The sequence below is a fragment of the Humulus lupulus genome, chromosome 8 (genome assembly GCF_963169125.1).
Source record: "Humulus lupulus chromosome 8, drHumLupu1.1, whole genome shotgun sequence".
Classification (NCBI taxonomy): Eukaryota; Viridiplantae; Streptophyta; class Magnoliopsida; order Rosales; family Cannabaceae; genus Humulus; species Humulus lupulus.
Window position 1 is genome coordinate 8,154,830 of NC_084800.1, and position 17,786 is coordinate 8,172,615.

Here is a 17,786-nt window from a genome sequence, read left to right on the forward strand (position 1 = left end):
TCTCGGATTAGTTTGATCTCCAAAATAATTATAGATTGAGAGAATACATGGTGGCTACCTTGTTTTTTTGAGTGAGAGATGTTGAGAGAAAGGGAAACGTGCGAGATAGAGAGGGAGAAGACAATATGAGAAAAAGATAGAGAAATTTATGTTATGGGCATTTTAGGAATCTAGGAAAATATTAGCATAAAAGGGTGATGTTTAATTAGCATGGAATAATTTTTTTTTAGGACACCTTTTATGCATCAATACTCAAATTTCCCTAAATAACTTTCTATATAATATGTAGTATTATATATGAAATCTCATTTTTAAGAAGAAAAAAAAAGTTTCAAGTCAAATTATTAAGAGCATTATTTGAGTCCTTTCAATTATTATAATTATTTATATATAGAGGGAGCTTTTATAGAGGCATTATTTTTTTCTGACCTGGTGGGAATGTTTCTATTTTTGGTCTCTCGAGAAATTGTAACCTAATTTTTTTTATGTAATGGTGTACATGATAATTTTGATTGAATATATATATTACATTTTTATAAATTTTTGTTTTGTGAAATTTATTAATTAATCATTTCGGTAGTATGTTGCCCATCTCTTACCCTAATCATATATAATAGATGCTTAAAAATTCTCAAAATATATTACTTTCAAAAAAATACAATTTAATTTGTAGAAAATTAATCATTCAATTTTGATTCTAATTCTTAGTAGAAGTATTTTTTTAGTATTTGCCATTACTTTTAAATAGGGTGGAGCTATGGGTAATGGAGGGCCTATGCCCCTAAATTTTGAAAAAAAATAATTTGTAGTATTCTTTTTAATTACTTTTTCTAACAATTATGTATTTAACTACATTTAATATATTTATTTTACATTTTGTGCCCTCTAAAATAATTTAAGGCCCCCATCCCCTCCTTTTACTCAAGGATATGAAAATATCAGTGTCGATAGAAATATTGACACCATAATTTTAAGGAAATATCGTAGATATTTTCGATGGAAATCACAGATGTTATCTGAATATATATATATATAATAAATTAAATATTAAGTATATATATTAGGGATATTAAATTTTTACTAATAGTTGCACTTAACTACCAATTCTATTATTTTGGTGGTAATAATATCAATTCTTTGTTAATAATTGCACTTAAGTACTAATTTCTTTTCTACTTTCGACAAAAATTTTAAATTTTTATTGATAGTTGTAGTTAATACCAATATTTTTAAAATAATTTTTTCATTAAAAATTAACATTGACCTTATACATTTTTTGACAACAATTTAAGGAATATCTGTCGTTATAATACTGAAGATTTGGTATTATTGTTGTAAAAAAGAAGTTGGTACTAAATTGCAACTATTAACAAATATTTGGTATTTTTCTGCAAAAAGAAAATAATTGGTACTTAAGTGCAACTATTAACAAAAATTCGGCATTATTACTATCAAAATAAAAAAAAAATTGGTATTTCAGTACAATGATTAGTAAAGAGTTAATATTATTGTCGCAAATATCCCTATATATTATTATATTATTTTTTACATTCATACTTATATAAGAAAATATCAAAACAAAATAAACTTATAGAAAGTTTAAAATTATTAGGCACCATGCAATCTTAGTCTAGACTATATTGGTACAGAATTACTAAATATATAATAGTAGATGTTTACGCCCAAAATGTGATTTTTAGGTGCGGTGGATTCCACGATGAGGTAAAGAACAAAGTTAACAAGTAAATAGGTTAAGAGATAAATAATGTGAGAAATATAGGAGAAACAATATTTTTGGGATTTTTGTTGAAGGATTAAAAAAAGAATGTAAATATTACATGAAATAAATAATAAGAAATTGGAAAAGCATCAAGAGTCACATATATACAATGTTAATTTATTTGGATCATTGATTCAACATCCTAACAATCCATTTGGAAGATTCAACATTAAAACACAAATATGTTTCTACAAAAAGATAGAAATATATTTCACAAAAAGATATTTGAGCAACTAAATTCTTTATCATAGAAGGGATGAGTTAAATCTTATGAAAAATTCAAAAATGACAATATACAATTGACAATAATGCAATAAAAGATTGGATATAAAATTTAATACAAATATTACTTTTACTACTTATAAAATACATAAAAAGAACATGACTAATTCTATATAGTTTAAGCAAAAGTAAATATATATATATATATGAATGAGGAGAAAATGAGAAAAAAAAAGTATATATATTATTTTTACTAATTTGATAATATTATTAGTGAAATTAAATAGAGTTAATAAGATGAAAAACAAGAGGTAAAAGAAGATAAATTACTTGTAACACCCTAATTTTTCTAATAATACTAAATAAACTTATAAAATCGTAAGATAAATGTTGCTTTATTCAATATTATAAAATAAAAAAAATATTTTGTAACAGGGATCCCAGTTTTCAAAATAAAAGTAGTTATAAAAACATAACAAGGCAACACTCGTTTTTAGACTCAAAATAGAAAAATTAAACTTGGCACATTCTTGATTTTTCTATTGACTACATTGTCCTCGCAGGATACACACACCTTTGGTTCAGGCTCAACTTATCGCCTCCAACCTAAACCTTTTTACTTTTTCCTGCACATATAGATAAAAGAAATGAGTGAGTTTCTAAGTCTAGTAAGGCAGTACTCACACACACATACATATATCATACTAAAAACATTTCATAACACTTATAAACTTAACAACATACCACAACACTTTTCAAAGATACTATAACATTTTTTAAGATACTATATCACTTATCAAATTTCTATAACAATACTAAAATTCTATTATTTCTAATAACCTAGAAATAATAACGTAAACATATACAACAAGTTATTGGGGGTAGAGATGTATAATCACTTAAACAGTCACTGCCTCAAAACTACATAGGCAAACACTACCTTAAACTTACCATAGGCAGATACTGCTTCCATATCACAAAGAGAATCGCATAGGCAGTCACGGCCTCCGAACTATATAGGCAGACACTACTTTCACATCTCACTAACCCCAACTTGTACTTGAAAAGTTAGTTTGACACTAATAAAATCCTAACTACTTAACTTCCTTACCTCAGGAATTAAGAATCAGGGATGTCAGTGATTGCAAGGCTTTTCCCTAGAATTAACACAACATCAATTAGATTTTATCAACAAAAAGAATCCAATACTCAAGACAAAGATAGAAACTTACTCTGAAATAGTCTAAAGTGGAACATAACTGCTTTTTAAACCCTATAGCTTTTATTAAACCCTAACATGATAACATCTCATTAGTATACATCCATTGAAATATTCTAAACCACAAAACATCAATAAGCTTACCCCAAATACTCTAGATTGAAACTCTATGCCAGCCGAATCTAAAATTCGAAAATTATAAGTTTGAGGGTTCAACTGGGCTTCATTTATAGAGTTAAATTCAAAATTAAATCAAAACTAATATTTAGCTAACTACTCCTAATTTAATTTTCTCTAGTTTAGTCGACCACCAAGCCTTTAAAGAAACTAATTTTTTTATTTCAAATATTCCTTAATTCCTCTCTACACGATTACTTATAAACATGTAATAGAATATTCGAGTCAAATTAATCACATTTATCTTCAAATCTATCCAAAATTTTGTTTTCTACTTTAAATGGTAATTAATTTTTAGAAAGAATGTTTGTGTAAATATTTTAACTTATTACTGATTAAAACAAAAATTGATTTAAAAGTCTATACAAAAATATCATATATTTTGGTGGGTTTATATGTTATCGTGTGACATCAATTATAAAAATTAAGATATATGATAGCATAATATGATCATAATAATACCTCTAGTTATTTTTTCCTTTTGTGATTTTCTATTTATGTTTTGAGTGGATCCAATCCATCAAGATTTGGTTTTACCAACCATTTTTCCATTTCCTACAGACTACATCTCTTCGACTTTGCCTTTGAAGTTTAAACTGGAACTCATATCATTTTAAAAGCAACATTTATATAAAAATGTATGTCATTAAAATTATAAGAAAAAAAAAGAACAAAATGATAATTGCTACCTAACACCCTTGTTTCTAATGTGTTGTTATTGATTATTACATGTTAGATTTTTCTTAATTGACTTTGGAAAGTTTAAAGTCAATTCTTTGAAGGGCATCATCGTTTGATAGACACATTATATATAATATATTTTTTTTCTATTAATTAAAAAAACAAGTTCAGTAAACTTGCGATATATATAATATATATAAAGACTAGGTTGAATGTGATATATTATTGTCGGCCATTCATAAAGTACTTTCAAGATATAATATTTACATAAAATGTTAAATAGGGCTTTCATTTGACATTTCATGAAACGATATAAGTTCTTAGAGGTTGAAAAGTGTACCGTTATATAGCTAATTATAATCTAATTTCCACTGTGTATATGTAAAGTTTTAGTGAATTGGGGTTTGAGTTGTGTCAATAATAATTATCTTGTGTACGTACTATTATTATTATTATTTATTAATGTATATATGTTGTGTTTGGAAAGTATAATTAAAGTTAATAGGATTGGATTAAAAAAATAAAAGAATAAATAAATATAGAAGAATAAATGAGTTTGTTCTTTATTAAAAAAAAAGCTAAATATAAAGTAAATTTTTTTTCTTCTTATTATTGATATATATAAAGATAAGGGATACATATAGAATAAAATAAAATTATTTCAAAATTTATTAATTAAGTTGTATAATTAATACAATTGTCGAATCATATCCAATATCTTTGTCAAAACAAAAAAAAATCAGATCTAATCCAACCTATCACCCTATAGGAATAAGAAGTGACAAATATTGGAAAATCATCACAGCTAATTAAAATCCAGTACATATTAAAATAATTAATGCATTGTTAATAGTAAAATATATTTGAAAACGATATTATTAGCTAGTGATATCTTAATTTAAATTTGCTTAGGGTGTTTCACGTTTTCAAATATATTATACTGTTTTTTATTTTATTTTTAGCAAATCTATTATATTATTATTTTGAAATCATAAATCTATTATGTTATGTAGCAGGTAAAACTAATCTGTTGACATTATTTCATAGAAAATCGACACTTTTCTTTTTTAAATTAGGAAATAGCTGGAGCATATTATTATTATTATTAGTTTAGTTCATCGTATATTTTTTTCAAATCTGTATTTATTTATAATAATTGTAATGAGTAGGTAAACTTGTTCTTGTTGTCTTTTAATGCCTGTAGAAGAATAATTCGTATTCTCTCATTTCAAAACAGGCACGTGATGGTTTCAACTCCTTCAAACGATATACACACATGTACAGAAAAAGAATCTATTCTCACTACTGTAAAAAGATAACCCATGCTCTCTCTCTCTATATATATATATAAATATATACATATTAGTATTATATGATCTATATATAAGTATGGCTTCTGATATCTTCCCCACCACTGCTTCAGATCCCATGTGATAATTTGTGCTTGATTATTTAGTGATAATGTATTTATTTACAGAAGGGATATACGTACTACTCAACCCTAACAGCTAAGAAATATAAATTATATATTTAACAGAAATTATTGGCCTTGACTGTGTTATAGCTATTACAATAATAAGGAGTATCTTTAACTTATAAAGATTTAAAAGCTAAATCCAAAACTACATATCTACTGAAATATATTAATATATAAATCTTGAGCTTGTCAAAAACTTAATCACTACAGTAAGATTTGTTACTGCATGCGACTTTAATATATATATATATATGGATATATATATTATATATTAATATCGTGATTATGCTGATAAATTAATATAAATTTTTACTTGAGGAATAGTATTATATCTTATGTATATTGCTCCCGTGAGTCTCGTTGGTAGACTCTGATTAAGCACATATTTGTATATGCACAAATTTTAAATTATATATCTAAAATCGAAATTTTTGGTCAAGCAATTAATAAAAGTACTTGTGATAACCAAGTGGATAAATTAAAAAATAAATACACTAGGAGCACATGTTATAAAATAAACAAAATTATTAATTTATTTTTAAACATTATTATATTTTATATATATACATGTCATGTAGTCATGCAAATATATGTCTATATCGATGTTGTGTTTAGATGTAATATATGTAAAGATTATTATTATAAATATTTATATATTTTAATAAATCAGTTTTTTATCAAAATTATAGACAATGTTTACAACTTTAAAATTAAGTAAATGTACATTGCATGTTGCTTCTACCTACTACATAAATATATATAGTTGATGACAAGAATTATAGGGCTCCATCTAAAAACCAATTAAGTGGCCCTTTTTCAATCAGCTCGCTCATTTTTTTGGATCTCACTTTTTGCACTATGCGGATCCCGTGCGGCTTAGCTCACTATTTGGATCTCAAGTGTCTTATTGCATTATGCGGATCTCAAACATTTTTAAAGTTGGTTCACTCTTTGGATCGGTGTGGATCTAATGCCAGTAGAGAATTGGCTTTGATACCATGACAAGAATCATGGGGCTCCATCTAAAAATCAATTGGTGATTAGTGGAGTTACACATATATGTTTTTATTAATGGCTCAATATTTTTACATTTATTCTATGTAGGCCACCATACTCCAATAAATGATACTGACTTGATCATATATATATATATATATTGACTAGTTTTTCTGGTAACAACTAATTAAAGTAAAGCTTAAAGAAAAGAAGAGTGAACACAAGATTTTTACGTGGTTCAAGTTGTGAATCAACCCTAGTCCACAAGTCACTTATACAAGAATGTTGAGAACTTGCAAAGCTCAAGTTCTCTCGGTAGCGTATATGCTCACTCTAAAAATAAGAATTGAGATTATTTACAATGTGTGTCTTAGCCCTATTTAGAGGTTGTTGGGGCAATTAAGCTCACTAATTGGAGCTGATTATAATTATTCTCCATTAATGGGGATTGATTACATGATAAATGAACATTCTCGTAGTAAATGAGTGGGTGGGCTCCATCGTATCTTAGAGGGCCCATTATGAGAAATGTCAGCCCACTATTTTGTTCGGGGAAAATGCTTTTTGTTCAGGGAAAATGCCTCTGACATTGTCAGAGTGGTAGTTGTACGTTTTCTCATGTCAGACGACGTTGTGGCATAGTCATACTATTATAGTGTTTGTATGGAGTCGACATCAAGATCCATGTGACAGTGGATGTCATAAAGTTGTCTGTGGTCCAAGGTCATTGTGCTTGACGCCTGGCTACCCTTCTCTTGGATCGGGGAAGGTCCTCGTAGACCTGGAGGAAGTGAGTGGAGGAGACGGTCTTGTAGTGAGACTTTGAACACCATCTCAAAACATGCTCCTCGAGAACTAATGCTTCTTGGAGGAAATACTCCTTCGGTGATGGTGAACTACTATGGTTGTAGGATGCGCTTATCTCTCGTGCAGCCTAGAATAGTCTCTGAGAGACTTAATTAGTTTACGTGGAATCTTAATTCTTTAAAGTGGGTCACGTGTTACTTGGTGAAAACATGTACAACAATATCAAATTTGTTGAAGTGGAGAAAAACAGTTATATCGAGATGAGAGAGAAATAAAGTTGTTTATGTATATAAATATATATATATATACATATAATGCATGGTCGATTACACAACTAACTAATTAACAGAGGCTCCCCTAAAAAAGAAAAAAGACAGAGGGTTAGTAATAAAATTTCCGTTTTTAATTTTGGCTTTGACACGATGCACCCGAATGTTTTATGAAAATATCGGACAATTTTAATTTACTGAGATTTGACTTTGAAAAGATATAATTCTAAATTTTGTTCAAAACTTAGATATGAAGACAAAAATACCCTTATATAATAAAGAGTAATTAAAACTTTAAAAAATTAATTACAAAATAAAAAAAATGAAAGTTGTACGCCCTGATTTTCCCACGGGCTGATTAGCAGGTCGAGCTTCAGACTCATCATGGTTAGTCCATAAACATCCCCCAGACCGGAGCTCCTGTCTTGAGGTCGCACCCCCCTTAGCTCGAGGAATCCTCAAGGACTCGCCAAGACTGGAGCAAGGAATCGGAAGGCCGAAGGTCGGATCAAATGTGCAGCTCATGGTACGAGCTAAATACGGAGGCTATGACCCCTTGTAAAGTCAACACACGCAAGATAAACGTGCATATATCTGACATCACGTGTCCGATATCTCCCTGACTTCTCAGACACGCAGCAGGAACGTGCGTGTTCAGACACCCACGACTGGGTTGGGTCGTGCGGCCCATTATCTCCTTACCTATCGATTTGACTACACTTATGTGTCAGGTTTAGGAATTAATCATGAATATCACAGAGTTGATATGACAAATAAGACGGTCACGGGATGACCTCCCTACCAACTTCCAGGTGCCTTCCCCTATAAATATGGAGACCCTAGGAGTTGATAAAGGTTGGAAAACTTATTTCCTGTAAGAAATACTTTGTAACCAAATACTCAGTATCGATTAATAATATTGACTACTGGAGTAGAATGATTTTAACCTTTGAACCACTTAAAAACGTGTCTTGAGTCACCTATTTCATTCTCTAAGATCTTATATCTGTTACGGTTCTACATTTGGCACTAATCCCTTTCTCTCATTCTTTTAATTACCTGTTGCCGAAGAACCGCGTCAACAAAAGTATATCACTGTATATATATTAAAAAAATGAATATATATAATCATATAAGTGATGAAATGACTTAGATCATGAAAATTAAAGATAGAATTGTGACACGTACGTATTCAAACATAAAGGGTGCATTGTATGAACTTTTCAATTTCACAATACTATTTGATTTTTAAACATATTTTTCGGTGTTGTTTCTTTTTATCCAAAGTTTATTGCATAATAAAGATAGTATATATCATTGGTACGTACTAGCTAAGTTTTTTTTTTAAAAAAAAAAAGAAAAGAAAGAACGTTCATTACAGGAGAATTAATAATAAAACAGGAACAGGACTCTACCCAAAACATTATTTCTTATAAAACTAGTACCATTTTAAATATTGATTCGTGTAATTAATAAGCATAAATAGTATAAAGGCTAGAGGCATTCATAAATGGATCCACACACCACCAACCAAATACTTGTCAACAAATTTAGAATTTTATTTTATTTAAAAAAGTTCAGCCCGGCCATCGAAAAATAGTGTACTATAGGAACTCTCTCCACGTACTCCTTAATTTATTAATAAATTATGTCACAATATCTTAAATCTAACTCTATCTCATTGGTATACTATACCAAGGCTTTAAAAATAGAATCGAACAGCATATGCATCACCAGTTATCAGAGACATTAGATATACGTTTTTTTTTTTTTTTTCTGTTTGTAATTTTTGAATGATGTGTTTTTTCCGATTATATGATTGGATTCTGTGTTTTAAAAAATTTATTTTTGGATTCTATATTTTGTAAAATTGTTCAAATAGACTCTGAAACTCAATTTTGATAAAGAAAAAAATGAATATCAGTACAATTTTTAAGTATGATGAATTTATTTTTGTTCTGAATTGTTAGTTTGGTGAATTATTTGTGATTTCAGTTGGGAAAACTTTGATCAAAATCGGGTTTAGGGATCTATTTGAACTATTTTATAAAACATAGGGTCCAAAAAATAATTTATTTCAACACAATGTACAAACAAGTAATGGGGCACTAAATATAAATTTATTTTTGTAGGGAACATTAATTACGTGTACCGAGTAGTAAAGCTGTTTTAGTTTTAACCTCGCACGTGTGACATGCCCAATTAAAAGTTCTAGATATATATGAATTGTTCATACAAATATTTATATATATAAATTGCATTATGTTTTACTATATATTAAACAAAACAAAAAAAAGTGGTCTCAATATTATTGAAATGATATAATATAAGAATTTTCGATTATATACATCTTGTTAGAAATGATTACTTTTTTATCTTCGTTCTTATCATAATGAGTACAATTTTATAACTAATTTTGAAGGTTCATAATATATTTTTACGATACATAATATACACGTGGGGTGGGGGGCTTAAACCCCACCCACTAATTAAAAGAAAAGAAATCCTTATGAAGCTCCTATAAAACGTTGTGCGTGCCTTGTTCATTCTTACACCAAAACCAAGCACTAGCTAGCTATGGCTTCTCTCTCCCTCACGCACCCGCTGGTGATCACCACTCCTTCCCCAACTATTCGAATCCCACTACGTCCCACAAAACGCACTCAAGCTGGCTTTGTACGTAGATTTGAATTCAAAGCCAGTGCCACTCCATCTGATCATGAGGGTAAAAGCTCTAGCAAATTTGACAGGAGAGACATGCTGATTGGTCTTGGAGGACTCTATGGCGTGGCTGGCTTGGTATCAGACCCGTTCGCCTCGGCAACCCCAGTTGCGGCGCCAGACCTATCGAAATGCCACAACCTAAGGGATCCGCCCCCTGCTCCACCCCTGGATCCAGCGGATGTCAAATGCTGCGCGCCATATAGCAACGCCAAGACAATTGACTTCAAACCATCTCGGTCTCCAGTGAAAAAATTACGAATTCGGCCCGCAGCTCAATGGCTCGACCATGATGAGATAGCCAAGTACAAGAAAGCCGTTGAGCTCATGAAGGCGCTGCCCGAGGACGACCCGAGAAGCTTCATTCAACAAGCCAAAGTTCATTGTGCCTACTGTAATGGCGCGTATGACCAAGTCGGGTCTCCGAGCGAGTACATTCAAGTCCACAACTCATGGCTCTTCTTCCCCTTCCACCGCTGGTACTTGTACTTTTACGAGAAGATCTTGGGAAAGCTTATCGGCGACCCAAATTTCGCGTTACCATTCTGGAACTGGGACGACCCTTCCGGCTACCAGATGCCGCACATATTCGTCGACCCTTCCTCGTCGCTTTTCGACCAGTACCGAAACCAAAGTCATCTGCCACCTTCCATAATCGACCTTGACTACACAGAGCAAGAAGTTTTAAGCAACAGTCCTCCCGCAACGGAAGCAGAACAGACCTCAACCAATCTCAAAGTCATGTACCGCGCGATGGTCTCCGGTGCCAAAAACCCAACGCTCTTTTTCGGCAAACCTTATCGGACTGGTATCCCCCCAAACCCAGGAGCAGGTACCATCGAGAACATTCCCCACAGTCCGGTCCATATATGGGTTGGCGACAACAGACGGGCAAATTGGGAGGACATGGGAAACTTCTACTCAGCTGGACGAGATCCCATATTTTACAGTCACCATGCTAACGTTGATCGAATGTGGAACCTCTGGAAATCTATTCCGGGTGCAAAAAGAGTGGATATAACCGACCCAGATTACCTGAACACCACGTTCGTGTTCTACGACGAGAATGCTCAACTGGTTCGTGTGAGGGTCGGAGACTCACTCGACAGTAGAAAATTAGGGTACGTTTATGAAGATGTTGATACTCCTTGGCTAAGGTCCAAGCCTAGACCTGTCAAGTCAAAGATCGTCAAACTCTTGAGAAAGCACGGAATCGCTCGTGCAGCCGACACTAATATAACGCCGCTCAGCCAGTTCCCGATAACGTTGGACAGGACGGTGACGACAGTGGTGCCGAGGCCGAAGAGGTCAAGGAGCAAGCTTGAGAAGGAAGACGAAGAAGAGGTTTTGGTGATTCAAGGGATTGACTATGCCAATAACGTGCCGGTGAAGTTTGACGTTTACATTAACGACGAGGACGACGACGCCATTACTGGGCCTGACAAGTCTGAGTTTGCGGGGAGCTTCGCCACCGTGCCGCATTCGGCTGAATCTGGTGCTAACAACATCAAGACGGAGCTTAATTTGGGGATATCGGAGCTGTTGGAGGATATCGGAGCTGACGATGATGACAAGGTGATAGTTACTTTGGTTCCGAAAAGTGGAATGGGAAAAGTTAAGATTGATGGCATCAAGATTGATTTTATTTCTTGAACTAATCCATTAATTATATGTATGTATCGCTACGTACGTACGTATATTATTATTGTGTAACGTACTTTCTATTTTCATGTTTTCCTTTTCAATAATTATGCTAGAACTAAGCTAAGCTAGCTATATGTGATGATGTTATGATATCTATATATCTATATTATGGTTGAGTTTGTTAAAATAAAGCCAGTTGATTGTACGGATTATTAAATAATTGAAGTCCAGACACAAGCTGATCGATATTTTGTTTTAAAATAAACTGCTCTTAAGATATATATAATAAAGCAATTTTACATTATTATTATTCAAATAAATTTTTTACAACTATATTTTTAGCTCCAAATATTAATAAATTTTTAAATAATATACAAACACTAATTCATCCAACTAATAACATATAAATTTATTTTGGCAAACTTATCCTCCAATTTTTTTTTTTTTTTTTGGCAACATACGAGTCCTCCATCATTAAAATTATTAATGGTAGAGGACTAACACTGCCAAAAAAAAAATGAAAATTAGGGGATTAATTTACTAAAAAAATTTTTGACAACCCAACTTATCAAAATATGTATAATTAGGAGGCCAGCCATAAACATGGGCCAAAATAATAATCTTTACAAGAAAAAATAAAAAAGACGAGGGACAAAAATATTATTAAATATCATATTATCCACATATTACTTCCGAAAAATTGTTTTGGAACCTGATAAATTATTTAAAATAGCCTAAAAGAATCGCCAAAATTTAGACAAATTGTTTAAAACAATTGAAAAATACAAATAAAAGTATTAACGAATAAATATTTAAAAGAACTTTTTTTAAAAAAATACTAAAGAGAATTATGGATGCTAAACTGTTAATTCATTTAATAAGATGGTAATTTCGAAGAGAAAATTCAGACCTATAAATTTGGTCCTCATTTAAATATGATCATATTGCACGTGATTGAGAAAAATTGTATTAATTAATACTGTGATAAAATATATATTTTTTAATAATTAAAATAAATTTCGCTATCTTAAACCAATATTGGAGTGGTTGTATACTAGCCACCGCATATTTGACATTAACGTCTACCTCGTTTAAATATTTTAATTAAATTATTTGTTTTCTTATTTGAAGTAATTAAAAAATAAAAACTCATATAACTTGCATATCCCAACTTCAACATAAATGATCATACAAAAGCCCCAACGGAAAATTCTTATAAATTTGGGCCTTTATTTTTAGGAAAATTTACATTTGTGGTCTTTTTCAGTTCAATTACAAAGCTTACCTGCTACTTGCGCCAAATAGGGAGGAAAAGAAAATGTTGGTGAGTTTGAGTTGCACGCGCGCACCACTCAAAGCCACCAGAGGTGCGATTTTGACCTATATATTTTCCGACCACTCGAGGCTCGAGGGTGGTACCTTTTAACCGAGCTCTTCAAAAGGAACACAGCCTAGCCACCCTCTGCCTCTATATCGTCAGCATTTTCTGTGCAAATTCGTGAGTATATCTGCGGCTTTAGAATTTTTTTTCTCGCAATATTGTCAGTTGTTTAAGATTAGTACTATCGCGACTTATGCTTCAAGGTAGTCATTTTGGTAAATGGCAAGTATAGGTTCCTTGTCATCATAGAAGAAGTGTTGTGTTCGAAAAGTATATTTGTAGTTGCTTTTTAATTTAGTTAAAAAAAACTTAATTTAAAAGTCACCAATATAAGTATTTTTTGCTATATTTCGAAAGTAACTTCTAAGTTTATTTTTTGCTTGGTTAATAAACTATTATAATGTTGGTTTTACGGTACTAAATCAAGTATGTAGCGAAAGCATTTAAGTTGAATATCATTTTACCGCCCCCAAGGATTCCCCATATGTGACATATATTAAAACAGAAAGCAATAATGGTAACAGAAATATACCTCTTAATGTCTATCAAGTGTCATTGCTTCCTTTTCGTATTAAAAACGATCTTCCTATCCAAGCTGGTAGAAAATGATGATGATGAAAAACTCATACCATAGTCTTCCAAGCCTACCTCAACACTCAAGGATTAGTATGGGCTAATAGGATTCACAAAATTATGTGTTCTTGTTTATGCCTTTTATGCTCGAATGGTTGGGGTATAATATTAGGATCTTGGACTAATGGAGGATATTGGTGACTTCAACCTCGCAATGAAGGATCCCAATGCCAATGGTAATCAAAATATGTCATGTCATTCAACAACTCCATTATATCATCATGGCTTTCATCAGTTACCTTTGCTTCATAGTTTACCCAACATCTTATTGCATCGTCTAATCCATTGTAAAAGAAAAGTGTAAGACACCCCCTTGAGAAATTGCGATAACATCTCTCCACCAATTCATTAAATCTCCCTGAGTAAAATGGCTCATTGTGTTGTTGGAAAAAACCCAGCAATTATGTTGATATTAATAATATAGTCACCGGTAACGGCGCCAAAAACTTGTTGTGAGATTTATGTACGCAAGTATATGCAATCAATACACAAGTATACGCAATCGTAACAAGTAATAAAATAGTAAGTAGAGTATCGTTCCCAAGAGGATTGTTACTAATTACCAAAAATTAATATTTATTTCTAATTGATTGAAAAATAATAAATTTCGAATTTATAAAACTAAAACACTAAAGCAATAAAATAGAACAATAGAGAACTCAATACTAAATATTAATTCAATGGATTAAGAATTAGGGTTATTAATTTCATCAACTATCCACCTATGCCTCTTTAATGTGAATTTAAGAATTCATATCTCTATTGTGATAGCGGATTACAATTGTAAATTATATTCGTACTAGGACATATAATTCTCTACAATAAGCAATCTCCTACATCTTTGTGGTAAACTAACATATTGCAGGCATTGAACACATAATCTCTAAGCTACACAAACCATACAGGTACTCTCGTCCAATATAATCTATGATTATTTGACTATAGCATATTTATTATTCACTTTTCAGATCTAATGTTAAAATTATATAGATCATGCAAATGGTGATCAAACATTCAAGTGCATTAAACACGAGTCAAACAATTCACAATATTTATAAGAAATTCATAAAAAATGCATTAGATAATCATAAGATTTCAAGAAGAATCCATTAACACCCTAAAAAAAAATTAGTTCATGGAAAGTAATAGAAAAAGAAGAAAGAGAGCAGAGTAAGAGATGAGAGAAGAGAGAAGAGAGAGAGAGAGAAATATAAAATTGTCTAAAGTATTCATTTATAGTGATAAGGTTGTGAAAAGAATTTTCTAGAGATGTTTCCACTTGTTACTTGATAATGCTCCAAAATATATTTATTTGAATTTCAAACATCGTAACTTTAGCTTGCGTAATCTTGTAGCTTAAATATCACCAAGTAAACGTCCAAATTTGACTTTTCTTGTGAAACAAGCTTTCGTACATATTTGAATAAGCTTTTCAATGCCACCAAGAATATCGGATATGTGAGTAAGGAGATATGGTCAAAATACTAAAACTGTCTTAGATTCAAAATATCTCGGATTTTTTCAAACAATTTAAGTTTGAATTCTCTTTAATTCTATCCAATCAATTAAAATAAGTATCTTCCATCATTTTTATTTTGATTGAAGATAATATTTCAAATAATTTTTGAAATATTTCTCAAATATTCATGTAACAAATGACAACCTGAAAAATACAAGAACCACACATAAAAAAAACTAAAAATATAAAATAATAATAAAACTAAAAAAACTAAGACTAAAAAGTATTAAAAATTTATCCTATCATTGGGTCGGGTCGAGTTTCGAGTGGGATTGGGCCGAAAATGGGCCTTGGTAAAAAAAATCAAAAATACTAATTTTTTGACACTTTTTTAATTTTTTTTTTTACTTTTCACATGTTTTTTTTAACTTTGTTGTTAGTTTGGTTCAATTGATTTTTTACAAATTGGGTCATAGTAAAAAAATTTGAAAGGGTAGGGGGTTATGGTTTTTTTATCATCAAATTTTAATTAAAATTAAAAAAAAAATTATTTGTTCGGATTCTTCTATATATGTATTTTCCAAACCCAAACCCTACCCGAACATACTCGGGTTCGGGTCTAATTTGACCCAAAATTAACAGGTTTTGTCAAAAACTGAGTTTTCAAGTTGCAGGTCAGGCAGGTTGTGCAGATTCTCAGTTTTGCAAGTCAAATGTTCACTCCTAGTTTTCTTTATTCATGCACTTAAGCTTAACTGTATGGGGTTGTTTGGTATGAGGTTTGAGTTTGTGGGAGTAGAGGTAAAGGGTGTTTAGATTAAGGGAATTTGAAACTCAAGTGTTTAAAGGGGTTAAGATTACTGTAACGCCCCAACTCCAGGGACCGCTACAGTGCACATTGCAAACACTGCTAACCTCGCTAATCGAGTCGTTTGGCCATAAACGTGTAACTAAACATGATTAGCGGTTTAGGGGTTAAAAACTTTGGTTAAGGTATAACGTTTCACTAGAACGTTTAACATATACATTGGGATCCCAAAAAAAATATAATTTCAGAGTCTATTACAAACGAATATCTACAACAGGCCATTCTAAGCGGCAAAACAGGGTTCAGCCCTAGTACCACTTTCAAACCTCGCCCAAGTATTGGTCGAGCAGCTGCATATGTACACGTCATCACCTAAGCTCTCCAACTCAAGGATGGTCCAGCTTCCTCTTGCCTTTACCTGCACCACAAAGAACCTGTGAGCCGAAACCCAGCAAGAAAACTCATATGCTCATAAACAGTCATATCATGATATCAAATCATATCTGGCATGCCTAGCAATCATAGCTCTATTCAGCATGCAAATGAATTCAAACATATGCTGGGGTATCCAGGATAAGAAATCCTGGCCTTCTGATTGGAGGACTATCAAGTCAGTCCTAATCAGATGAGTGTCGCAACACTTGAGGTTCTGGTAAACCATACTGAGTAACTGACAAGCAAGTCACTAATTCAAATGGAAGGGTGGTTGTTGGGTAAGCCTCTAGCCTTCAATAGGTTCTGGTAAACCATACTGAGTGACCAACAAGCAAGTCACTAAGGGCCTCAGTGCCCAAGCCATGCATATGATGATCAAAATGATCATACAGAGCTCATAGCTCTGATCAGATGAGTGAATATCGCTTGAGGTTCTAGTAAACCATACTGAGTGACTGACAACCAAGTCACTAGGGGCCCAGTGCCCATAGCCGTGTAACGACACCGTTACCTAGGCTTTCCCGCAATGGCTCTAAATGACTAGCCTTTGGCTAGATAAACGCTTGTTTATATTCATCGAACCTGAGGTCGGTCCTGCATTAATGTTCTTTGAGTCATTCAATGCAGAGGGTCGATTTGGTCCAATCGACATAGCTTGCACTAAACACACTAGGGTTGTCATGACTAGTGAGTTAGCGCAATGTGACCAGTGCCCTGTACCACTGCCGAACCTGACTAGTGAGTCACGGCTTCACAGTTGATACTAACACCTTTGCCAATTCTGACTAATGAGTCAGCCCTGTGTGACCAGTGCCCAGTACCACTGCCGAACCTGACTAATGAGTCACAGCTTCACAGTTGATATTAGCACCTTTGCCAAATCTGACTAATTAGTCAGTACCATGCACAAGTAAGCAATGCTATCAATGTGTATCATATGCCAATCATCCAAGAATAGGGCATTCAACATGCTTACTAAACAGTTGCTAGCATAATTATGATCATGCACAAACACAGAGACTCAAGCTCTGACCAATCTCATATTCGTCATTCATGGCATGCCCTAATCACATGTTT

At 32.1% G+C, this 17,786-nt stretch overlaps 1 protein-coding gene across 1 annotated transcript; it reads left to right on the forward strand.

Moving 5' to 3' along the window:
* The first annotated feature begins 10,183 nt into the window (after nt 1-10,183).
* On the forward strand, nt 10,184-12,164 carry LOC133793476 (polyphenol oxidase I, chloroplastic-like). The gene has a single exon (XM_062230824.1). The coding sequence runs from the start codon at nt 10,206-10,208 to the stop codon at nt 12,000-12,002; it is 1,797 nt and encodes a 598-aa protein (XP_062086808.1). The 5' UTR covers nt 10,184-10,205; the 3' UTR covers nt 12,003-12,164.
* Nucleotides 12,165-17,786: the final 5,622 nt, after the last annotated feature.

Bases quoted from the DNA above. Each gene is read 5' to 3' on its own strand.
- LOC133793476 (XM_062230824.1), top strand. From the start codon at position 10,206: ATGGCTTCTCTCTCCCTCACGCACCCGCTGGTGATCACCACTCCTTCC.